Source organism: Scomber scombrus, chromosome 1, assembly GCF_963691925.1.
Source record: "Scomber scombrus chromosome 1, fScoSco1.1, whole genome shotgun sequence".
Classification (NCBI taxonomy): Eukaryota; Metazoa; Chordata; class Actinopteri; order Scombriformes; family Scombridae; genus Scomber; species Scomber scombrus.
In genome coordinates, this window is record NC_084970.1 from 26,027,062 (window position 1) to 26,054,035 (window position 26,974).

The window sequence follows — 26,974 nt, forward strand, 5'->3', positions numbered from 1 at the left end:
AATAATAAAAGTTGTAACAGATGGCCATTTTTTAATTTAATTTTAATTTTATGTAGCACGTCACTTTTAATGCTGAATTTACCTGAAGACACCAACAGTAAATAATGGTTTGTAAACAGTATTGCATAACGTTTTCCAGAAAATCTAAACTGGCAGATATTTAAAAGGAATATCGTGAATTTTTGATTGTATAATAAAGAAACACGTCTTGCCTCCAGTCAATGTGGAATGGCTCTTTTTCCTTCATTCCAGGCAATGGTCAATAAATGATTCTCCATCATGAGCAGGCCTGAATTTAATCACAATGTGTCAACACATTTATATTTGAAAAACATTAACTATTAGTTTGAGGAATTATTTGGAAAGAGGCTTATTTTGAAGGATTTGCATAGCATTATTTTACAGGATTCTAGGATTCTGATAAACACCAAGTACTGAGCCACAGTCTGTTCTTAAGTGGGATTTTTGGGCAGAAAATTATTCACACAATAATTAGTCAGAGTAATGAGAGTAACTTAGAGTGAGTGCGACTGGATGGCTATTGAACATTATATTTCTGCGCTTTTCCATAAAAGATGATTATATTAGAAACATGCTGTGATTGATTTGGATTTACTCTACCTAACACCGAGTCAATTGGAGAGGAAAAAGGTTACAAGGTTTTACCTCATGTTTGTGAGTAATAGTATACAACATATAATACGCAGTTTTCATTTTCTGTGATTCTTGGAAACCAGTGTAGAACAGATATTGTATAGCCTGAACTTACATAATCAAAGCATTACAAAAGATGCTCTCTTTGAGGAGAGGGCCAAGGTCATGATACAAACAGCGCCCACATGATGTTTGCCATACAAACACCAAGGGACCATCCCATGATTCCCCAGTTACTGTAAGCTTCGTATTTTAATTACATGCAAGTTAATGTTGCAAAATGATTCATGCTTCATTCATTACAGATGCAGTTGCTCAGACACAAACACATGCAATGAAATGAACTGGCCAAACACACTCACACAAACAATCTTAGACGTTGAGTATTCTCAGCCTGAAAAAAGACCTGTACAGCTGAAAACGGCCTCCCCACTCAGAGAAGAGGACTATTATCATGACAGCAGATATGTAGGACTGTCCAGTGAAGAGCAGACTAGTGCACTATAAAAGAGAGGGGCTAATTTTCACTCAGTGGGGTTATAATGAGCCTTTCATCCTCTTATGCTGCCCAGTTACCATTGGAAACCATACAAGCTCTGAAATTAGCACCAAAGCAGAACTACCACAGCATTTATAACAAGGCAGAGTAAATAAGTATAGCTTCAGATCCAGATATTTCACTGTATATGCTCACCGGAAGAGTGATAATTTGTCTCCTGTTGATTCGAAGCTCTGCATGACAAATCACCTCTAGACCTCTAAATATGATACTGTTTTTTTTCATTTTATGAAAAACTAAAATGATAATTGCGAATTAGTCATCTTGCACCCAGACTATAAATATGAAAAATATGTTTTCCTGAATAAAACCGCTGCGTGTTGTGTGTGTAATGTTTTTCAAAGAAGACATTTTGAAAGTGGGCCACCTTCTTCTATGAAACTACATTATAAATATCATGAGCTGTAGGCAATTAGTTTTTTGTGATATACTGTCAGGTTAATATTTGTTCAGTGCAATTTTAAAGAAGTATGGCAACAGACTTTTTTTTATAATACTCAAACACCTAAAAAAAATAATATATATATTACTTTAAAAACTCTTCTGATGTTAAACTAAAAAAAAAGTGCAGTAAGCCAAAAAAGAAAAAAATTCACATTTCAAATTCTAGTTAGAAACATAATGAGGAACATATTATAAAGTAATACTGTGTGTGCTTGATGTGCAATAAAAAGGGCTCCTGCTGGGGCACATACTATAAAATATTAGATATAAATCATTTTTTTAATCAGTGCATAAGTATCAGTAAGCGTCACCTCCTGAAATCTATCTATGAAGCAAGCATTTATGTTATCTGTGCAGAATTAAACACTTCTATAAAGAAATCTTCCTATAGAGACAAACCAACGAAAGCAATTGTGCGATTGTAAGACCTCTTGAAAGATTTCATTGTTCCAGTCTTAAACGTTTGGGTAGTCTCACACCTCAAGAGGCAGAAAAAGCCTTGAGCTAGTAAAGACGTCCTGCAGCATTTCTTATAGAGGAGTGAATCACCAAGGCGATGCAGATAATACAAAAGATAGCATGAAATACACTCAGTGACACATGGACATGAAGTAGCTCTGCTGAGATAGTCTGAATGCGAGGAGGTTAGCCAAACAAACAGATTGCACATGAATGACAATGAGGCAGAAAATTGGTGAGAGCGGCAACAGAAAACAGCAGAAGCAATATTGCATGAGGGCTTTAAAATATGCAGGTAGGTTGTGAAGTAGGTTCTGAGCACACAGGCTAGGGCACCGTGCTGCTGCCATCTTCCAAGCACACCCACATATGCTCCATACTCTCTCTTTCTCTCTCTCTCTCTCTCTCTCTCTCTCTCTCTCTCTCTCTCTCTCTCTCTCTCTCTCTCTCTCTCTCTCTCTCTCTGTCTTTCTCTATGCCCCTCACTTTCATTCACTCATGAAACCACAGAAATAAAGGAGGGAAGCGGTCTGACTGAATGACAGAGTGAGCATTAGAGGTTAAGGGATGAATTTCTCAGCATCTTTTGCCTCCGCCTATGACCATCTGCCTCTCTGGCAATAGCCTTCCTCTCCTGAGGTTAAAGTCTAAATTGGCAGTCAGCTAAGCAGCCACTTAGAGAGAGGGTTCAGGTGGGTAAAATCAAAGTTATATACTGTGTTATACACTTTTAGTAAGTGCATATTGAAAACAGAAAGAGAAGATGTGGAATACTGTTAAATTGGACTGCTGAATGTTTGCCTTCTAACAAACAGGGATGGGGACAGGGAGAGAAGTGAGGTGAAAGGAAATTGACAGGCAGGTGGTGAATGATGAAAATTGAGAAATAAATTATGGGATAAAATGGAAGATACATAGGAAGGAATGGAATGCAGGCATAAAAGACAGAATATTGAAGAATGCAGAAGGCGAATGGAGTGAATGGAGCAGCAGTGGAGAAATTGAGAAGAAAATGCAGGGTTGAAAATTAGAAATTAAGAAAGAGCAATATGTGGAGGGGTACAGGAAACAAGGGCAAAACATTGGTAAATGGCTTATTCTTAGTCATTGGATGGCAAAAAAAATACATATATGCAAAGAAGAGCTTGTCTCTGAGGTAGCCTGTGGTCTGGTCCCTGCACTCAAGCTGAGACTGAAAATGAATACTGACAGAGAGAGAAGAACAGGGGAAGAAGACGGGGGGGGAAACAAAAACAAATGTCAGGCTAGTATTAAGTCAGAATCTTAAGCCAACCCTCTCATCTCACACCACACAGACAGGCACTCTCCAGAAAACCTAATAACTAGGATAGGAGGTCCACAATAACCCATTTTAATTAGATTTCTCAGTGCTGATTTTATGCTAAACAGTGAGGTAAGGCTAAGATGTTGTGACACTTCTGGGGTGGTGTTTGGTTTCATTAGCAATGTGTGGCAACAAAAGACAGATATACAACTGGACCGCCACCCAAGGATTGGGCACTGATCCCACATTCTCATGGTTACCCCACATTCAGACTGGCATCCCAAAATGCCACCCTTTCTCTCTCTGTCTGACTTGCAAATACAAATGCAACCTCATGCACAAAACAATAAGCATCATAGAAAATCTTGAATGTGTTGCAAAAGCAAAACATTAAAACAAAATTGCAAGTCTTAAATCCTTGGCGTCAATAGTCCAAAATATCATGTTGAAATGTAAGCTATTCACTGGAAACTGATTGATTTAATGAGAATGAAGCCTATGTTGTGTTCTAAGTGCCTATGTGGGAGCACATATTTACATGTGTGTGCGCTCGTTGGCCTGGCAGCAGCAACTTCGAAAGTAGGACTGAGAGCCTGTTACAGCAGTCCCAGTGTGTGGCCTCCCTTGGCACACAAACACAAATTAGCTGAGGGACGACTGCTGTGGCAGAAAGCTTCTCTGCAGACAAAACCTCTTAATATTCTTTCCAAGTCCATTAAGGCCTCAAGAGATTGGCCAGGATTGATTGTTTGTGCTTGATATTACCAGGGCCTTCAAGGCCAGATCTTCATCGAAAATTAGAGATGGCAGTTGGTAAAGCCTAAGGAATTGAAAAACTAAATACAACTGTACTGTGTCTGTTTTAGTGTAAATTTAAGGGCAGGGCTTGAGATTAGAAATCAGGTCAGTTTTGGGTCACATAAGCTTTAGAAATGCAGCTAATAGGCTACTGACACATATAAAATAGGCTAACTGAAGTAAAAGCGGACGTTTAATAATAGGAGGTGGTTGAGTTAGATCTGTATAAAAGATGCATTAATAATAGAATATGCTGTATGTATGTGTATGTGTGCTCATGCACAAAACGGAAAGTGACAAAATGACCCGTGCTTGCACAGCAAAGGACTCCTATCTTAACAACTGATTTGGAGTAACGCAGAGCTGTCAGCACTCTGTACTGTATGCCTTAATTACATTTCAGAAAAACAATTTTGCCAATATGGTGAGATCATTGCCAATAAAGTTCCCTCTTGTTTTCAAGAATGTTCTAGAAATGTTTATCAGCATTGTGAAACAAGACACAGGTCAAGTTGATTAATGGCAGATGATTCACATTTGTGTATTAAAACCAAATGGGCAGGTAATTTGGCTTGTTTTAAGAAAATCTTATTTTTACGAATCAATAATACTGATTTTTGTTGTTGTTTGTTTGGTGCTGTTTTATTAATTGGAGTGTTTCCCTAATAAAATACTGCATAGCTAACATGATGACAGACTGATAGAGGCCGGCAAACCTCATGACCATTACTAATCAATAATGTCCTTCTTTGTCTTTAGGACAAACATGGTTACACACTGTCTGTAAACACAAGATCAAAGAACATGCTCCTCTAATATATTAATCAGTCAAATCTGCCCACTGTGATGCATTTAATCCCTTCTGTCCTGCTCTGGTTATGAATATCATCCCAGAGGCTGGGCTATTAATAAGTGGACACTCACACACTCACATGCACACACTTCCTACTGTGAAGATATGGACCAGAACAAGGCAGTCACTGATCTCTATGGGTGAACAATTTAACGCAGTGTTGAATAAGTGTTGAGGGAATAAAGTCCCATCATCACTGCACCAACACACAGAAACACACACACAGAAACATGCACACATTCAGATGTGCACATGCACCATTCATGGGGGATTCCATGTGATGTATGGCCCTGGGCAACCACAGTCCAGAATCAGTGGCACTGAAGGAACCTCATTGTTCCTGGGATAGAGGCTGAGCTGGTTTCTGGGACACTGAAACCCTATCAAGCATGTAGCGGGGTCACATGTCACATGACAGACGGAGTCACAGCATTTTACAGATTTGAGCGGAAGGGCGAAAAAGGGGGGCGGCGGTGTTATATCCAGTCATGTCGATGAGTCAGGTTTTGAAGTATTTGTGAAAAACATATTTTCATTCATTTTATTTGATGAAAATACAACAAAGTAAAATTGTACATGTAATGAATTGTAATGCTGCATCCTATATAAGCTTCTTGCAATGATACTAAGTGGGATAAAAACTGTGGGCAGACAATCAAGGCAGTCATATCAACAAAAGTAAATAACATTTCCTCTTCTTCATATCTGAGCTTGCATTAGAGCGTTCTTGTATATATTTCAGTAGAAGTTGCAGCCCTCTAAAAAGCATCCCCCTGTATTTTATTCATTTATTTTGCATGGCAAACTCTAGCTCCTGATTGTCACAACTGAAAGCAGCCATAAAGCCCATATATTAAAAAATAAAAATAAAAAAAGTTTCCTGGAAAAGCAGCTGTGGCAGGAAATAGGAAATAAATCTGGGTGCATATATCCATTATCTGGGCACGTTATCGTCAGAGGGGAGACTGTGGAGAGAGAGGGTCTCTATGTGCGCCGTAAGATAGAGGAAACCAATTTTCACCTCCTCCCTCCTCATCCCCAACACACTACTTGATTCAGCCCTCGCTAACTCTGCACAACCAGGACTAAATCATTTCATCTAAATAAGCTAGCCAAATGTTTTACACCTCTGCATATTACTGTGTGGCGATAAGGTGCTGGTTCACCATTCCGTGCAAAGCATCTCTTCTTTCCCTTTCTTTGTCCGCTATATGGCCCTAACAAAGAAGAGCAGGACAGGAAGCGTCTGTGTATGCAAGGGCTGCAGAGATAGAAAGTGCAAAAATAAGGAGGTGAGAGTATTTTAAAACCCTGCCATTTCATATACCCTCGACGATAAAACAACAGACAAGCCATATTTTATGTTTGCGTTAAATATTCCCATGTGCGGCACCTCTATGACAGCGTATTCTCGGGCAGATTTATCACAACCCTTATCTGCTCAACTCACCAGACAAAAGCAGGGTGCGCAGCTTACACAGTAGCATGCTGATGCCTGAGGCAAAAGACAAAGCATACAATCAATACACATCTGCAGTCTATACATTGAACAGGAGTGGGCTGACACACATCCTTCCAGCAGCCATACATCACAACTTCTTATCTAATTAGCTCCCTGAAGAGCATTATATGTCTACTAATTCACGCATAACTCTCATTGTACTATCTGCCAAGGAAAATCATATGCTATCCACACTAAGTGTAGTTGCTCTTTGTTGTCATGATAAAGGGAATCTATTAATGACGTGGTACAGATTTAAGGAAATATATAATTAGTCTTAACAATGATTAATCAATGTTCTTCATCCAGTTCGCCATGGAAAATAATTTATACTTAATTCTGTGATCTTCCACAGTTCAATTAGAAGGATCAGACCTCTCCCAGTGCTAATACCAAGACAGCGAAAGCTCTCATCTGGAACAACAGATATCAATGGAAATTACTTTTTTAATTATTGGAATTTGACCAATAGTTTCTGCACAGTATTAACTTTATTTTAAAATAAATGTCATCTTATGATATGGAAGCTCAAACCATGGTTCACTACTGTCGATTATATTTTTGGAAGCAAGCTGATCATGAAGACAACACACATTATTTTGTATGTTTAATTTTCCCATTGCAAGTATGTTGATTCGTCCCCTTTTGTTTCCATGTTGTTCATTACTATGTGCTTAAATGTAAATCCTTCAAAATCCCCATAAAATCATATTTATGCCTTTATTCTAAGATGTGCTTCCTGTAAGAATCCCTGTAGGACCAATAAACAAGTTGGGTACTGTATCTAAATATCATATTTATCTCACTAAAAGGCTTACAAGCCTAAACATCATTCAGAGGAGAAGTGTAAAGACCATTGCATGTCTCTTTGTCTTGATATGTTTTTGTTTGTTTTTCATCCAGGGTAGATTTACTAAGCACCAGGGAGAAAAAACCCCGCTCCTTACTCACATATTACACACAAATTCATACCTGGAAGCTGCCTGGTACAACAGTCTTATCCACCGAGCAACCCCTCTGGAACAAGTGGGGGTTAAGTGCCTTGCTTAAGGGCACCGCAGTGGTGGTTTCACTTCCCCAGTCTAATTTATCCTGCATGTCCAAGGACCGACCCAGCAACCTTCTGGTCAAAAGTTCAATACTGCAACCTTTAGGCCATGTTCTCTCTTTTTGTAAGCACGTATGGACTGTACAGTATGTGTGCATTTGTCAGTCCATCTTTTTTTTTAAAGGGGAATAGACAAATAACATTTGCCTCAGACTCCCAGTGGTGTGACCACTGCACCTACATTCAATAAAGATCTTATACATACATTACAGTGGATGGGATTTCCCCTCCCTGCAATATCACGGCATAATTTACTGCTGTCCTGAAGGATTCTGGGCTGTTAAGGGTGAAAATGAAAATAGTTTCTCTCTTTGTCTACAGTGAAATACATGTGGGGATTCAGTCTTAGGAATGCGCTCACCTTTTTTCATTTCTCTCCCAAAAGGAAAATATAAGTGACTAGATACTGGTTAGGAAAAATTTCTCTAGAGGAAAATGTCAGTGGGACTAGACCACACTGTCACTAGAGATAAATAAGACAGTGTGCATCAGCAGCAGCAGGGGGAAAATAATACAAAGCTCAAACTCTTGGGCCCTCTTCAAGTGTCTGACTGATCCTGATTTTAATGCAGTGCAATAGTGTCGGGCAGAGGACTAATTTAGTGGAGCTCCCAGCAGCTCTATGTTCAAAAGGCATCTGTCAATTCATGCAAAGATATGAAAATGTAGCATATGTACTGTAAGCATATTTAGTGAAGTCACGATGTTGCTGATTAAAGTCAGTAATTAATCCTACTTTAACTGAAATATCATGTTATGCTTCTTATCTCCTGTTGTCCTGGTTATTGCTGCATTTTATCGATAACGCACCTGGATTCAAAGTTATCACATTATGAACAATTTCTTTATTTTTATGGAAGCAAATGTTTAATAATGATTTTACTGCTTTCATTTTTTATCTTTTTGACCAATAATCTGTTCCGACAAAATCTGTTCACAGTAAACTCAATTTCTAGCAAAACAAACATGTCCCTTACACATGTCCCCATATACATTCTTTACAGTATAAATGCTTTAAACATGAAAGAATGAGATAATAATTTAAAAATTCATATCACGAGGCTATAATGATGTTATGCTGTTACCAATCTCAATCTCAATTTTAACCCCTATTGGCTTAGGTCCTGAGTGCGCACTGGAAACATGCTCACACCACTTCACACACATACTGGTATTTATAAAAATGCCGCAGAGTGTGATACTGCAATGTGAAAAATAGTAAGAAAAGAGAACCTCTCCGAGGGACTTCTTTTATTTGGAGCCTTAATCTTTTCAGCACATTAGAGGTCGCTACGGTGTCTCAGCAAAGTTCAATAAAATGTATAAATGTGCTACCACAGATTTTTGTCTTGTGAAAATAAATAGGTGTAACCTACATATTGCCCCCCTGAAATTGTAGAGTCACATAGTGGGTTATAACCAAATAGAAATATATTTTTTGGTACTTGTACTTTCATTTCATGTTACTTTATAATTATATTTCCCTACATGTCAGAGGCAAACAGTGTACTTACAAATCAAGTAATACATTTACTTGACAGCTACAAATGAACATTTCACAAACAAAAAAATGTACCCACAAAATATGATGCATTGCTATATTAAAGTAGCCAGCAGTTTATAAAGTGGTTAAAATTATATTTCAAACAGCCACAACAATAAATAGTTAGTTACACATGAATGCATCCATAATAATATCAAATAATATGATTGCATTTTTTCTTCCTAATGAATACTATTACCTTTGATATATCTTGCTCATAATACTCCAGTGTTTTTATTTAAGTAATATTTTGAATGCACATTTTTTTTCTATCCTTGTTGCATTGCTACTTTTACTGTAGTAAAAGATCTGAATACTTCTTCCACCACTGAAAGTGAATTATATGTTTGACCATTTACAGATCATCAATCAATTGCCTTTATTGACTTACTATACATACCATTGTATAATGACAATGAAAGGACTGCTTTGAGAACAGTGCTGGTGGAAGACCAAGGACAGCATTAGTCTGGTTTCTGTCCAAACAAGGTTAAAAAGGCATGTGACATCATCCCTGTGTGGATAATTGCGAAAGTGGGCATTATGCTCTGTCATGTGCACTCAATTTCATGATGAAAAAATTGTATAACAGAACAATGCGAACACAGGGATTTATAAATCTGCTGCAAAGACGTAATGTTGTGCATACGCAGGCTTTTTGTCAAAAACTACACATCTGGTCATTGGAGTGATTTAGTCTTAAATCTTTTGTGAGACAAGAATTTGATCGTGTGTACTTTCTGTTAATTGCTTCCCTATTGGCAAAACTTACACGTTACATTTTGCGATCAGCATATTAATCGAAGAAATGTTTCGTACAGAAAAACTGACTATTCATATTCTTTCACTAACCATACACGTATAGAAGTCACACTTGAGAGCATCTCTAACACTGTGTGCTTACAAATGTAATCAGTGCAAGAGTGAAAAAAAGGAAATCTGCCACACTAAGTTCAACAAATTCAATAGCAGAGCGGCATTTTCAAAGATCCATGTTATCTACAGCCTTACAATCCAACATGGATTCCACAAAATTTGGAAACCTGGCCACATGTAATTGCAGGACACCGACACCACATTCTGACAAAATGTTCAGAGAAGCAATGCCTTCTTTGACTTTTTTTGGAAAGGGCAGGCAATATGATTATACTTTAGGTCAGGAGTAAGGTTTCAAATTCCAGTCAGTAAGTGCACACAGCTTTTTGAGTGACCGTATAGATGAGGTCAAACTTTAAAGCCTATATTTATTTATTTATCCTCTTTTTTCCCTCATTCTTACTCAAATGCAGACTAAGCTTTGCTTCTGGCTTTCAAATGGAGTGGACAGATTAAGCTGAGTTAGGCCTACTTTCCATAGATGTGTTGGCTTGGCACTTTGAAATCGCTACCCCCCACCCCCCATCGCTTTCTCTCTGTGTGCAAAAAACAGCAAAGAAGTGACAAATCTAACTGGAAGGTAGCTGAAGATTAACAATTGAAAGTATGACTACAAAGTGTCAGTTCTTGCAAGGAAAAAAAGAAACATTGTTCAAACGGGCTTTCTTTTCCCTCATATTTCCCACAATATACATAATGTCTTCAGTGTATTACTGTTTGTTATGATGTTATGATGATGCTGGTGGTGATGATAAGGATGATGATAGTGTGGGTTAGGAAATTAGTTTCTTTTTTAAATTGTTGATATTAGATCTTGGTATTAGATCAATTTTATGATGCCAGTTCTTTCAGTGTGATGTTTTATCGCATCTTGTTTCCACGAGTTACTGTTCAGCTCTTAATGTATTCTTGCACACCTGATGTAATTAAGCACTGTTCAGTTACAAGTGTTTCCTCCGCTCCACCAATCAGAATTAAATCTTAATTGGATTAAGTGTGCAAAAATAAAGAGACAACTAAACGTACTGTTTGGTAGAGAAGTGTTTGAGAACTGGGTATTAAGACACAAACCATAAAGAGAAGTTTATTTTTTTACCTAGAGTCAGACAAACCGGTAAAAGGCAATGTTTCTGCATATATAAATTCAGTTAATATAGCTAAAAGCCACATTTGATTAATATATACACACACACAGTTCACACACTGCATGTTTTGAAAGTAATTCAGAACACAGTAGAAGGATCTTGTGAGTACTTGTGAAAAAATGTTCATAAAAACAAATTGAAGGTTTCTGCTTCTTTCCACCTTAGAGTAATACCAACATTATTGTCGAACACCAACCGTTTAAATAATAATAATAATTTTAAGTCTCAAATCAGCTGCTAGAGTTTAGATGACATTCAAATCTGCATGAAACAAAAACTTTGGATTTTGCTGCCTATTTCTTACAGTGAAGTTGTGCCACTGGAACTTGTGCGTTGTCCTTCAAATCAATAGCAGGAATAATTCGTGATCATGAACTCTTAAAAAGTGAGTGCATTTAAGTATTGTTTTAAGACAGATTTGGAAACAATCCAAACCTTTAACTGTAGGCTTATTCATGCAAAGTATTAAACCCTCAGCATCATACTTTTGAGAGCAGCTGCTAACATGATCCCATTAACATTCATGTATTTAGGTCACCAAGGCCAAACTCTGCATTCAACATGCTTTCGAACTGCACGCAGAGGCATAAAGAATGTCAGGACAGAATGTGCTCCTTTGACTCTGTAGAAGGGTAAAAAAACAAACTACCACTTTAAATTAACATTTTACATTCATTGTAAGTCAAATTATTATATTGGCTGTGTGTCAGTGACTTTGTGCGCCTCATTTAAAATAATAGATTCAGTCAAACCGGAAAATCTGTTTGCTTCTTAAAATACACAACTTGGCAATATAATCAGGCGAAGCACTTGTTTACGGGAAACGCTGATTAGAAGTGGTTCACACATGGAAGCTGACTGAAACATATCCCAGTTTATGCATAATGTCTTATCACAACTTCACACAGGAGACCAAACAGACAAAATTAAAAACAAGAAAGAATGATCTCTTTGAAACATTTATTATGAAATTATAAAGGTAGAATAGCACTGTTCAAATAAAGCTTTTAAAAACAGAATCGGAGTTGCAATGTACTGAATAATTGGCAGAGTTTATTTCAGATGTAATTAATGTATACCCAGCAATGAAAAAAAGAAAAAGGAAATAAGCAGGGCAAGTAAAATGAAACAAAAAAAAAACAAAAAAACAAGTCCATTATTGTTTAACACAGCACATTAGGCAAGATTACCAGGAGTTCAATTTACATGAAACATCTCATATATACAAGAAAGATTTACATCGATGAGGGTTACAGAGTTTTTGTGAGCTATTAGACCCAGTGGCAGAGCAGTCAATGGCAGTCACATTTCAGTCAAGTGTGGCTCTTTTCTTGAGGGGGGTTTTGGCTGGCAATGCCATTATCACAACTATTAGTCCAGACACTGGCACACGCTAGTGACAGAGCAGCGGCCTGTGTGCCACATGAGACAACAACCCAATGACAAGGACGCGTCTCCCTCTGGGTTTGTCATGTCAGGACATACAGCACTGCTTTGCCCATCTTTTACACATCCCCCACTTCTCTCTCCAATGATAAAAGGAGAGATGATGGTAACAGGAAGAAAGTGGGGCTACATGTTGAACACAAAGCACCCTGATCTGTCACAAATGATCAGAACACAAAGGTGAGCACACCCTTGGTGATTTAACATTGCATGTAACAGCATTGACCCCGATAGAACATGGGTGAAAGGTGTGGGCTGGAGACAGGGGAGATAAGGAGTGGGTGGAGGGGCCAGGTGAGGAGTGGAAAGGAGATATGAGTTGTTAGGGAGTGGGGGGGAGGGGCATTCAAACAATGAAGTAGCATCATAACTTCATCTTTTTATATATTTTCTTTTTTGGAGACAAGCAACCAGTCAAGAAACATTTTCTTCCACCCTCTACTCTCATATTTAAGGTAAATTTTTGAAATTTCAGATACCTTAAAGCTGCAGTTTGTCTTTTTCTCATCGTGCAGTGTTGGAAAAAATATGACGCTAGTATGTCAACTTGATTGATTGCCTTAGAAAAATGGGAAATGTGTTTTGTGAATTAGTGAAAACATGGAGATGAATTAAGCACTGACAGTCCCACAAAAGCCACAATGACTTTGTTTTTTGTGTGAACATTAATTTCACAAAACAAAACCCTGAAGATTGATCAATCAATTTGCTTTGAGAAATTGCAGAAATGGATGACACTGAAGTCAGTGATGAATGGGTTGCCAGCCAAAAGTGATGGACAAAAAACAAAAACAAATGAAGACATTAAAAAAGATCACACATGCACACACCTACATGTATATCCTTTCGATATGTGACAATGTTTGCCATTATCATTGTTTTGTATGATCACATCTGACAGACTAAAACTTATGGATTTGAATACATGTATGAAAATGGATTAAAACAGAAATGAAAATTAACCAAATGTTCACAAAAAATTAAATGTAATTCCTGGTAATTTGCCATCATCTGTGTTTTGACAATCCTGCACCTGGCAGAAATTGACAACAACGGTCAAAAGAAAAAAAAAGAAACAGAAAAAAAGTTATAAATAAATAAATATATAAATATATTAAAAATCAGTAGCACTTCATTTTTTCTCAACAGAAGAACATACAAACATATAAACAAACTCTGCAGTTCAGCCAGAGTACCAGCACGGCGCTTTGATTTATTTTGTTGTTTTTTGCAGACAAAACTGGATCCCCCTTGGGGCAATGATCTACTCTGGTAGTACTCACACCCACTACCTTAGCATAGCCCGCAATCCATTTCATTTCCTTTTACCCACCTAGACATAGAGGACATGACAAGTTTTTTAAAGAAATACAATGTTCTCTGCAGTAAAGAGCCCTTCAGATCCCACACTGATGATTTAAAGCTTTGAAAAAACTTCACTCAATGACTTATTGGCTTACTATCTCCTGAGAGCTACATCTGATTTGAGGATCTGCTACATTTTAGTCAATGAGAGAATGCAGTAGTCAGGTTCAATTTTCTTCTTGCTTCTCCCTTTTTTTTTGGTGATTTACTGTTTTCAGTTATTTGATCTGTTTAACATTGATTCATATGAATGAAATTGTTGTTAAGATTTTACAAATTGTTTTCTGTATTTTTATGAAAATGTTAAATCCACTGGAACGTCTTCAGTCAAAAGTATTATAGACATGTACAGTATAGGAGATCACAAACACAGTACCCCGGACAAGTGACAGGATAGCTGAGGAGATGGATGTACGATCACAGTTGGCAACAATCACTGGCCTCTCTCCATCTTCCTCTTTCATACCGCCAAACTCTGTGTCAGCACAACCCAGAAGATATTGCAACAGACTTTTCCCCTCAGGTGCAACATTGTCATAGTTCATTAATCTTCTCAAACTTCTCCTGCTGCCATCAGCCCCCGTACATACTACTAATCCACTTATTAATGTGGCAAATGAACCTGCACAAGAAGGACGACTCCCCCAAGGCTCCATAATTACAATGGTCTGTACAAACTCCTGTTTGCATAGAATGTCCATTCATTAAATGTACTGACAAGACAATTCCAGGAATATGTCGCTAAAGATTCCCTGTTCTTCCTCACTGTTCTTTCTGTCATACTGTGCTTTAAACTGAATACTACATCTACTGTGTATTTAATGTCCTGCTTTTGCTGCTTTTGTGGCTGATACTGTGATACAAAACTATTTTTATTGTAATAGTCACAACAATCGGGAAAATTATACGCAAGTCGGATGCAGGCTGCTCTCATTCTTGGTAGACAAAAATTGAAACAAATGTCTCCAGAATCATTTTGATTAGGTCCACCTAATATTGATTCTTGTCACTTGTTCTTTATGTGCTGTAACTATAGAGAAGCTGCCAAAGAGGGAGCTGTTATACTGTGTCCCCAGAGCTAAGGCATGATTGGTGCTGCAGAGGAGCACATCAGAGAAGTGTGGGATAATTGAACTGTACTGTAGGTCCACACTTTCTTTGAGGGCTTGCATCTTTTCGCCATGCAAGAAAAATACTAACCCACAGCAATTAAGCCTTTTTACACACAAGAAGTTGATGTAACATGGTTCCACAACTCTGAGCCCTATATAAGGCCCATAATTATGGGTCATAACATATAATATAGATTCATACTACCATAACAGCAAAGGGGAGAGGATATGTCTTACGCATTTGCAAGAACGTACATAAGGATCTCGATAAACTGCCTTATTGTCAAATTCCTTATGGGATTTATTTATGGTTAATGGTGAAAAGTGAGAATTAAAAAAATTGGTTTTTAATTGATTAAGCATGGTTTTCCATACACCATCTGACTGACTACTTTTAAAGCCTGCACACTGAAACCATGTTAATATGAGCCTTGGGATCTGATGTACAGTACATGGATAATGTGTAGCCACTGGGCTCATGTTATGTGAGTGAGCCACATCTATGTCTCCCCTCAAGAATACTGAAAGGAAGAGAGTGCGACTGATGGTGAAACAGCGATGATTATACTTGGTTTCTTAGATGCTTGTGTTGCCTTGTGAAACTAGGACAGTGTTTTCATACTTTTTTCCTCAGTGTTGTTTACACTAATGTAGGTCCCTGGAGGGTAAATAATAAGGGAAAAAAGAAGGGAAAGGCAAGGATTGCTCCTATTGCTATCAGCAAAGTTAGCGGTCTGTATAAAGCTGATTCCACTAGGCATTTGTCTATGATTAAGCTATAGTAGATGTCTGCTTTTTCTATTCCTTATGTTCTGTATTCTTTAAGAGGAATATGCCACTGCAAACTTCCTTGCTGTTGTTCTCAACCTTTCTTTCTCTCTGCCTGCTTGTTAATCAATTTTCTTTCAGTTTCCTTTTTATCGATTGGTGCTGATGTTGCATAGAAGTGACTCTTGAGAACCCGAACAAAATGGCTTTTCAATTCTTAGAGAGAAGGTCAATTTTAAAAGCTATTCCCCCAAGATTTGCACATGTCTTTCTCTTAAATGTCCTCCTTCACCCAATAGTTTATTCCATGTCAACATCAAGCAAGAATTGGTGATTGATGATGTTTGTTACTCACGACAATGACTCATGACAATGTAAAGGTTCAAATAAAATATTCTCTAATTTGCCTTGGTGATGTTTCATATCACATCTTAGTTAACATACTGTCAATACAGAGCATCAAACCACATTTCACAAGGAAAAATAACTGGTAATGCCTTTAAATGATAATGACTTATTATCTATGTATATATAAGAAATATTTTAATAATGTAGTGATTATTTTCCAAAGCGCTCCTTTTCAGCAGGGATATGATAATCTGATATTACTTTTTAGACACAATGTCTGTTTAAAAATTTCCTCAAAAGCTATTTTTTTCCTAAGTGAAAACTAATCTGTCTATTTGTATTCATTATGCAGGCAGAGCTCAAAGAGAAATATGACCTACTGGATGAGAGACTGTTTATCAATGCTCATGTGATGGAGATGCAATGCACATGTCAATATAAATGGTTGAACTGTATAAATAAAATCAAAATATGGATGTAACAATGGCATTGATGACATACCCCTTATCCAGGATGACATGTCAGTGCAGTCAGTGTAGCGTAACCATTTTACCACAATCAATAACTGCCATTTAACCTCAACATCTGAAGTCTCGATCAGTGAGATGTCTTGGAGTAATTATGACTGAGAACCAGCCAGATATGACTTAACAGTCTTCATTACTAAACTCCAAAGACAGATATTAGCTAATAGTGGAAAAGTAGAAAATTACTTTTTTCTTCTAATCATAAGAAACTGAGATAAGTAAGTGTACCTCGGTGTGCAGTCAAATATATTAGTGCATATTTATTTAGTAATTCATAGATATTGCTAATGGGGAGAGCATCAAACTTCCCATCGAGATTTTCTGGTAGTGCATTTTCTTTAGATCTAGATGTGTTTTGAATCAATAAACTAATTGTGATTTGATTATGAGCGTGTGGAATTTATGACACAATTGTTAGATGTGATATTTATAGGACATTATTGTCCAGTTCTGAAGAGTGGGTGACAGGAATATAATTATTATATTGGCAAGACTCAACTAGGCCAGGGTGAATAAAGGCTGAAAAGACAAAGCAGAACAACTGAGGCACAACTTTCAGTTTCTCAGCTTATATAAGGTTTACCTTTATTCTATACACAGGCGCATAGAACAATTTTATCAATATAATTGTACCGAACATTGCAGCGGAACATGTGTGAGTGAAAATATCTGCAACAGTGCATTATCTATATAATAAATGGCACTACATAACACACTGGCTCTGTTTGTGTGCTTCTTTGAATCGTTTGTCACAATTATTGATTCCAATAAATCTTGTGTGGAATTGTGGGATGACTGAGAGAATCAATGAAGTTGTGCTTACAGTATGGTGTCATATCTCATGTGTCGTCCTCTAGGGTTGCACCCCCACCCCCTGCGCCACTATCACCCATTTCATCGCCTCATCTCGTCTTCCTCTCTCCACACACCACCAACAACACACACACACACACACACACACACACACACACACACACAAACCAAGGGCACCTGGCAAATGACGGCAAACTGAATGCCTCTTTTGACTGCTACCTCTCACACAGAAACACATTAAATGCAACCCCAGATGCAGTGACCCGGAGGTATGCGTCGATAGGAGTCGCAGAGTGTCACCCCTTTAATTCCACTCTCTCTTCCGGATAGATCTTATCACTCACATCTCTAACTGCCATTATCAATCTTCCGCGTGCTGCCTCTGCATCATTAGGCGAGAGTATTTCACTAAGAACACCAACATAGGTTTCACTCCTTTCTTCTCCTCCCTTGCATTTATAAGTCCACTGCAGGTTGGCGTAGTGCCAGGCTGTGCCATGCAGCGCAACACTGCCACCTAAAGGTTCAGTACCACCACCTGTCAAGCCTGACCCACTGACAACACTCACTCTGCCTGCTTTCCTCCCTTTGCGCGCTCTCTCATCCCTCCTCTCTGCTGCTCTCTGTATTTGTCCACGTGTGTTCCATTAGATTAAAACTGTGTTTTGTGTAGTGGTGCTTTATTAGCAGAAAAATTAATAAGGCTTTGATAAAAAGCAGCATGGATTACGTTGAAATTTGAGGCTCATTATTGGCTAATCCTTTTTGAATTGGATGTGTATCAAGTTCCAGACAAGCTTCACTCAGTTCGCTAGTGTGCTTTGAGACGAGGCATTTAATTCAAGCTTAGATGATGTGGCAAAGCGTACAGTGACATTCACAAAACCACCGCAGCAGGCTAATTATTGACTGTTGTTATTGCTGCAGGTGTTGAAAAGGTTACAAAGTCTTTTGTGATATTACAGTACACACCAAAACAAAGAAACAAACAAAAAACATGAATACACTCAGTTTCATGACGAGAGAGGTGAAAAGTCAGTTAAGTTTTTGGAGAATATGTGCAGCATTTATCTAGGATGAGAACAGTAATTTGAGTAGATAGGCAAGAAAAAAATGTTTCTTTCACAAAGAACATTGAGTCACAATTAATGTTATGTTGGTACATTTTACCAGTGATCTAACCTGGGTGCTGAATAGAGAAAAAATAAGGCAAGGCAATCACTCACCCACTTGCATTTTTGTTAAATAAGACTTTAAATATATTTTAATGACAAAACATCAGTCTATAATTATTCCCCCAAAATTATGCATGTGATTGCTGAGTCCATAATTAACTCCATTACTTAGCAGGTGTTCAAGTTACTTTTTAAATCTTTTTTTCATGTTTAAGTTTGAGAAACAGTGAAACTTGCTGAAGCAGTATGTCTCCTGCACTCTTTTTTGTTGCTTCACAGTAACTTAGAGTGAGTCTCTAATCTAGACTGGCACTTTAGCACTGTGGAACAGGGCAGTTATAGGCAGTACTTATAGACCAGTAAAAGTGCTCTTTTACCTGCTGTCTGGTGTGCATGGGCCCCTTCGTCTTGAACCCTCCTTGGGAGCTGCACTCTGAGGCACTGAAGTGGTCGGAGCTTGTGGAGGACCTCTTGGAAAGGGTGTCACAGCCCCCAACAAATGTGTTATCCAATGGGAGCTCCTGAATCACGTGATGCTTCTTCACTGAGACTGGCGTGTCGGCCTTGAGGTGGAAGGCCGACTGCGGCGAGGCGGATTTGTAGTGCCGGGCCAGGTCTGGGCTTCCAGGTTTGAATGTTGTGGTAGGTGTGGCATTCCAATCAAAGCGTCCAATCCCTTGCTCCTCCAGCTCGGTGGGCAGGCTGATGGTTCCGTTGATTGGCTCGTGGGCAGGATCGTCAGGTTTGTTCCCCTCAATAGTGACAAAGTTGAGCAGAGAGCTTTTTGGGGATTTTCTTTTCTTGCGCTTTTTCTTCTTATTCTGCTTGTTCTCTGTGTTGGGTGACATCCACTCAGCCCCCTGTTTTTTCCTCTGTGCAGCTTTGAACCTGGAAGCGTGGCGGCAGCGCAGCAGCACAGTGACAAAGATGACAATAATCACCACTAAAGCGCCAGTAACAAAGGCTATCATTATGGTTAAATAGTCACCACTTTGATAAGTTTCACTGCTTTCACCAATGTTTCGGTCAATTGGGGTCTCCATGGTGCGCCGGATGAGATCATAGATTAGTGTTGAGTTGCCCACAGTGTCATTGACGTACAGAAATACCAGAACTAAAGTATGGAGGGACTTGGGATATCCCAGGTCACTGATGTTGACCACTAATCTGTGTAAGCCTATGTCAGTCACTGCTGGCTTCTCCTCCAGGGTAATATTCCCTGTGACAGGGTCGATCCTAAACAGCCCCTTGTTGTTGCCGCTCACTATGGTGTATTTGAGTTCTGCATTCATCCCTGTATCACTATCTACAGCAAACACTTCTGCTACCACAGATCCTGGGATAGAGGAGAGGGGGACAAGCTTGAAAGATGTGTTGGATGGAGGGAACATGACAACGGGGGTGTTGTCGTTCACATCAATGACATTAATGGTCACCTTGGCGGCTGAGGAGCAGGGAGGCCTGCCACTGTCTACAGCCCTGACGTCAAATGTGTAGGAGCTTTGTTGCTCCCTATCAAATGACACATTAGATTTTATCACCCCTGAGTAAGGATCCAGTATAAAGTTCTCATTGTCATTCAGTATGGAAAGAGAAACAGCAGCATTTTCTCCAGCATCTGAATCTGTCACAGTTATCACCCCGACAGTGCTGTATTTGGGGAGATTTTCAGACACAAAGAACTGAAAGTGGTTGTGAGTGAACTTTGGATTGTTGTCATTTTCATCCAGAACAGTTACAATGACAGCTGCCTGTGTTTGCAGAGGCGGAGTCCCATTATCTCTTGCCGTTACAGTGAAGAGGAACCTATCCTGATCTTCCCGGTCAAACACTCTGGATGCAGTCAGAACCCCTGTCTTGCGGTCAAGATCGAAGAATGACGCATTTGGTCCCAGCTGATAAACTATCTCTGCATTTTTCCCACTGTCCTCATCTGTGGCACTAAGAGTAGTAAGGAACAGGTCGCGTTTGTTGTTTTCCATGACAGCCAGCTCAATAACTGGCTGAGTAAAAATAGGCGGGTTGTCATTTTCATCCTCCAGCCTCACTCTTACCAAGGCAGTCTGATTCAAGCTTGGTTTCCCAGAGTCAGAAGCTACAATTTTAAAGTTATATTCCTTGGTCCCTTCATAGTCAAGCAGTGCTGATGTCTCTAACAGATATTGGTTGTCATACACTGCTTTGAGATGGAAGGGCACATCCTTCTCTATGAAACAAATGACCTTGCCGTTGATGTCAGTGTCTTTATCTGACACTGTGATGAGAGCTATCTTGGTATTGATGGGATCCTTCTCTGACAGGAAAACAGTGCCGTTAATGGGACTGATTATGTATCTCAGGTCTATATTAGGTGGATTGTCATTAACATCAGTCACATTTATTGTAATAGTAGCTCTGGCAGGACTCGAGCTGCCATCACTAGCTAAAACAGAGAGCTTATGTATAGCAGTCTCCTCTCTGTCCAAAGGCCTCTGCACTGTGATTAGGCCTGATGTTGTATTCAGTGCAAACAGTCTTTTTGTAGCAGGCGACACCTGAGTCCCAAATACGTATCGAATCTCTGCATTTGCCCCTATGTCGGCATCTGTAGCTTGAAGCTGCACAACAGATGTGCCAATAGCAGAATTCTCCGGTATATGCACCTCTACCTGACTTTCCTTAAACACTGGTCTGTTATCATTGACATCAGTTACAGTAACTTGAAGAATGGCAGTGCTGGATTTCTGAGGACTGCCACCATCCTCCACTTTGATCTTCATTACATATGTATCCTTCTGTTCTCTGTCCAGATTCTGCTGCACAATGAGCTGGGGCCACTTCTCCCCCTCAGGTGTTTCCACTATGTCTAAGCCGAAGGCACTTTGCCCGTTGATCAGCTCATATTTGTGGACACTGTTGGGGCCAGTGTCTGGGTCAGTGGCAGAAGGAATAGCAAAGCGACTGTTAATGAGCGTGTTCTCTGGGATGGAGATGTTGATCACAGGCGATGGGAACATGGGGGCATTATCATTTGTGTCTTTGACGATTATTTTGATCTTAATCAGCCTGAAATAATCATTAGGCAGAATGACCACTTCAATTTCAAAGGAGCACTCGCTGTCCTCAAACGAGGGACCAGGGCACAACTTCTCCCTGTCGATTCGGTTTGATGTTGTGAAAATCTCTCCAGTGCTGCTTAGAACGCGGACCAGTGGGTTATCTCCTGCCTTGGAGACAAGCCGGTACACAAGATTAGCACTTGCTCCAGTGGCAGCATTTGTGTGGGAAATGTTTAGGTCCTTTGGTATGTTTCCAATGAGGACATTTTCTTGCAACTCCTCTCTGATGGGATAGATCAGTTCTTGGGCAATTGAAGGATCTAACCATATGCAGGCGAGTAGGGTGCCCAACAGGTAATAGTCTTTTAGATCCATGACAGTGTAAATGTGTTTCCAGCCTTCACAAACACAAAGGTCTCTCTCTATGCAACGGTGTTACAAGCAGTGACTCCTTTCATGTGATGGCAGGAATCTTCCAAGGACAAACCTATGAATATATGACAGAGTTTCTATTCAGTTAAATAATTTGGCGATGCACAGTAATTAAATCTAATTAACAAACAACCCCCTCCTGACAGTCATCTGTCATTAACTTCTTTTTTTTTTACATGATTTAGCCAACTATTAAATATGCCCAAAGCATGAATACACAGGGGAAAAAATCATCACCAAAACACTGCAGCATGTCTATTGCTCCCTTTCTAAATCCTCCAAATGTTATGGTCACTAAGAATTTTCAGTGCCTCAAACCCCCATGGCCACAAAACTTCACAACACATTACACAGTCTTATTAATTTTACACTTAAATTGTCAAAATTAAAGAGCTTTAGCTGTGTGTGGGCTCCTAAACGAATGAATACGCATGAATGAAGCTTACAAAAATGAGATCAGTCAGATTTTAGATTCTTAGTGGGCATCTGAGACCTATTCTTATCGTACATACCCAAATCCTTTACAGCGCAGGAGAAAAACCGGAGTGTGTCAGCTCATAGTCTTCTCATCCAGTGTGCCTGCGAGCTTATTCGGGTAAAGATATCCTTCTCAGTCAGCGCCGTTAGATTTGGCTTTAGGTCCAGGAAAAGAAGAAAAAAATTAACCGCCCCGCGGGAGTAATCAGAGTCAAGAACAGGTTTGGGGAAAAAACAGCTGGTCGCACAAACTGGTGTAAATTAAAGGTTGCATATGTCGCAGTTCCTTTCCCCCCATTTAACTTGAGGAATGAACAGGATCTAATTGTGCGACCTGCGGTGATTGCGGTGATCAGCGTCGCTCTCCAGCAGACACAGCCAGGTGGTCAGTGGTTTGTGGTGTCTTCTATTAAAGCGATTCCCAAAATCAATGCTCATGTCCCGTGCACGTCCCAAGAAAACCGGCGTTTTTTTTTCTTTCTTTCTTTTTTTTTTTTCTCTCCTGGCTACCTGTTAAGGTGAAAGCCCCGACGACGTGAACGCAAAAAGAGACACTCGTGTCCCGTCATGTTTCAAGTTCACGGAGCTCCATCAATAATCAGGCGACGTAGACACAAGGTTAAAAAATATCATGAAGGCATTAAAGCAAAAGAGAAAGAAAGGTGTGAAATCTCAGAGTCGAAACCACTTGGAGATGCCAAACTAAATAGAAATGATGTTCAGTGTGACACCAATGCGCTGCGTGTATGTGCCGTTTATCCATGCACTCTCACTCCCAGAGCAGAATATCTTGCACTAACTCTCTGTAAACCCATAGGAGGGGTGGTGAAGTACACCACACCGACGCCCCTCACCCCGCCGACCACCGTCATTGGTCACCGCCCCTCTCTTTCAGTGGCGTCGGCAAGCGGAGCAGCAACAGGATTGGCCCGAAGTCACGTCACTTAATGCAGACCGGAGGGTCGTCCGCGGTGAGATGCTCAGTGAAGATGCTGCAGGCTGCAGAGACGTTAAACTAAAACCCTGAGGCTGGAGGGGGATGATGATGACGATGATGATGATGAAGCTGCCAGGCCTACTGCTGCTGATAGTAATGTAAGGGGAAAAAAAGAGCAGCCGTCTTGTAGCCTTTACACTGTGGAGGATTGTATAAAGGCAGATAGCAGTCATTGGCTCTAAAGGGGCGCATCAAACACAAGCCAACCTGTTAGGCTGTTGTCAGGTAGGCTACACTAATTGAGGTGGGCATAAAAAGCCATAAGATTGAGGCACAGTGGAAAAAAAGATGCACTTCAACGATTTCCCATGGATATGACTTGCCAATGATAAACACAGACATGCACAATAGAAGCCTTGTGTGAGAGTCACTAATAATTGCACTCTAGACAGAGAAGCCGTTGTCTAAGCATGTTTGCACGGGGTGCATGCTCACGCTCTGTCCGCCACACTTGGCACCCTACAGCCAGTCATCAGCATTTGTCCGTAAGAAATAACCTTGACACTTATCCAGTCATCAAAGCCATACAGCAGCATGTGGTGCGAGCTCTGTGCGTAATGGGTGAATTGCATTTCTTTTTATGTTTACTGCCTCGTGCTGGAGCTCTGATGATCTGAGGGGGCTATGATGTGACTTTGGAATTGCCCATAACTGGAGATGATCTTACTTGACATGTTTCAAAGCAGCGAGAGATGGCTAAACTGCGAAACTGAGTCGAGTAACTACAAAATGACATGTCAGAAGTGACACAAGGTAACCAGAAAATAGCAGATTGAATAAAATGGAAATCAGACACAGCCATACAGATCCAGCCATAATTTAATTCCTACTGCCATCCTGTCATTACTTAATTTCAATGCAGTAGATAACCCTCAATTTCATCTACGGATCTCTGGCTGTGGTGGTGCTGATGTGAAAGGCAAGCTGTTGAGCTCAAAGGCTGAGCACGCTGTCATGGTGAACACTGCCATCTTGAGGTGGACCTTGACAAATGCCTGAACTGTGCTGTGAGCTGCAGGGCTTCAGTAAACATAACCAGCTACACATTTCTCAATCAAGACTTGTCAACAACCACGAGAAGTGACCACAGTATGAATGACACAGACGCAGTAAGAAGCAAAGTGTGTGAATGAAGAGGCAGTAAAAGTGAGAATAAGCCTCAATGTTGGCAAGCAGTGATGGAAGTGATGCAAAGGACATGAGATCTGTACCGTTGAGGTGAGAACTAGTCTGCAAATGTCTCCTGAGAGTCTGGCTTATTGCCTGGTCAGCAGTCCATTAGCACAACCAACCTGGTGGCCTGACCTTTGTGCCTCTGGATCTAGCCATCAGTGTTCTTTGCTGGAGAGAGTACAGCTAAAGGAGTGATCTGTCACTTCAGTTTAAAGTCTGACACCCTGATGTGGAAGAAAAACTGACAACATAACTGTACAGTAGTGAAACACTTTCTTGCTCTGCTGGCCAGCTGGAATCATTAGGAACTCATCACTTGCTTTTACTTTCTCAGTGGGAGTGTGTGTGTCCAATTTTTTGCTTCAAAACAAGAACTGTGTTAAGGTAAAGTCTAAATTTTCAACATCAACAAAGGTGTGTTAGTATAGCGATGACTGTGCCATTTTTTGGGAGAATTTTTGAAAACAGAAACACGCTTTGAAAGCATCTTATGAAGCAAACATAAAAACACTGTAAGGATCACCAGCAAGCCATTTCAGATAGTCGTGTCTTATTTATTTCACCTTAAAGTCGATGAAATGGTCACTTGTACTTCCATTTCTACTGTGATTATTTCTCACTTGACCTTAACTCACACTCCAGGGAGTGACTAAAATCAGCTAAAGCAGCAACTGCCCAGCCTTTAAATCCAAATTTACCCCTGTCTCTTAGGTTTGTTATCTCCTTATTGAGGCTGTTTTGAACTGGCTGCAGCTAATGTTCCTGCCAGTCAAATTACTGACAAGTGATGAATAATGTAGTATGCTAATTCCTAGGTCTTATGGTGTACCTCCTACAAACTCACATCGAAAAGAGAGCCTAAGGGAAAGGTCCAAACCTAAGGCCTTATGATTCCCCATATACCAGGTGTAGTCAATCACACTCTTCACCTTGGTTTGATTCACACACTGACTTATTGACTTGTTCATGCTGTTGAATTGGCTTCATGAATAATACAAGGAACAAATATGTTTATCTTTCGTATCCATTAAAGTACAAGGTCAAACAGGTAATTTATGTATTTTCTAACTTAAACAAGGTCTCAGGAGCTGGTGCTTGAAAATGTAAGCAGTTGGTGTCACAACTTTAGCGGTGATACTAAGCCAAGAAGCAAGTACCGTGAAGCTGAAGCCAATGTGGAAGCAACTTACGGTGCAGTATTATTATTCCCCTAATAAAACAGATATCAACAACTTTTTCTTTAAGAAAAAGTTTTTTAAAAAAGATATTGAATCAGAAGAAATGATTTGCTTAAATCTGTGTTGTCAGTTGGATTTGTGGTAACAGATTTGCAAGAGAATATTGTTTTGATTACAAAAATCTCAGAGATGAAACTGTGCTCTGTGATGAGTATAGTCTTAGAGAGAATATTGTTCAAGTGGTACAACTGTAAAGGAGTACTTTGATATAACAATTTTTGGTCAGAAGACTGAATTTTAAGATCTACACTTTAACATAGATTGAGGTAATTCTCTGTTATAACCTTCACTACTGCAGATGAGAAAAAAGTATTCTGGGTGGATGCCATTTAAAAGTGTGAGAGGTGTTTGAATGTCAGTACTGCCTCACTGCACAATGTCTGCATGTTCAAAATAACACAGAGGTAAAAGTGACAACTAAAAGAACTCAAATTATAAGATCAGTTGTATCTAAATATGTTAAATTACATGCTGTACGTCCTCTTAGAAGAAGCAAGAAGCACAACACATACCTGATTTACTCTTTACTGCCCATCTCATTTCCTGTAATCATATGACTCAGAGCAACATATCAGAGGTGATGTTATCACATGAGCTGAATATTGTGATGCTGTATCACCTGGAGTATCAGCCAAGTTTACAATCTGACTTGTGCATTGATCCAAGTTTTTGAGTTTTTTTCACTCATGACCAAAACTCTCCAACAGAGACATTGTTTATGTCAACAGTATCTTGAGTTAGATGTATAAAAAGCTAAAAGACAGACTATTTTCTCCCCTGTCATATCTATGAAGTTTTAGTAATGTGTAAATAGAAAGCAATTTTAATCCCATCGGGTGC

General features: G+C 39.5%; 1 protein-coding gene across 2 annotated transcripts in view; it reads right to left on the reverse strand.

Moving 5' to 3' along the window:
• Window positions 1-22,192, reverse strand: part of LOC133984696 (protocadherin-9) — a 202,463-nt gene extending 180,271 nt beyond the window's left edge. For both annotated transcript variants that reach the window (XM_062424153.1, XM_062424161.1), the window contains exon 1: window positions 19,157-22,192. In XM_062424153.1, the coding sequence (XP_062280137.1) occupies window positions 19,157-22,192 (3,036 nt within the window). The remainder of the gene's footprint in view (window positions 1-19,156) is intronic.
• Window positions 22,193-26,974: the final 4,782 nt, after the last annotated feature.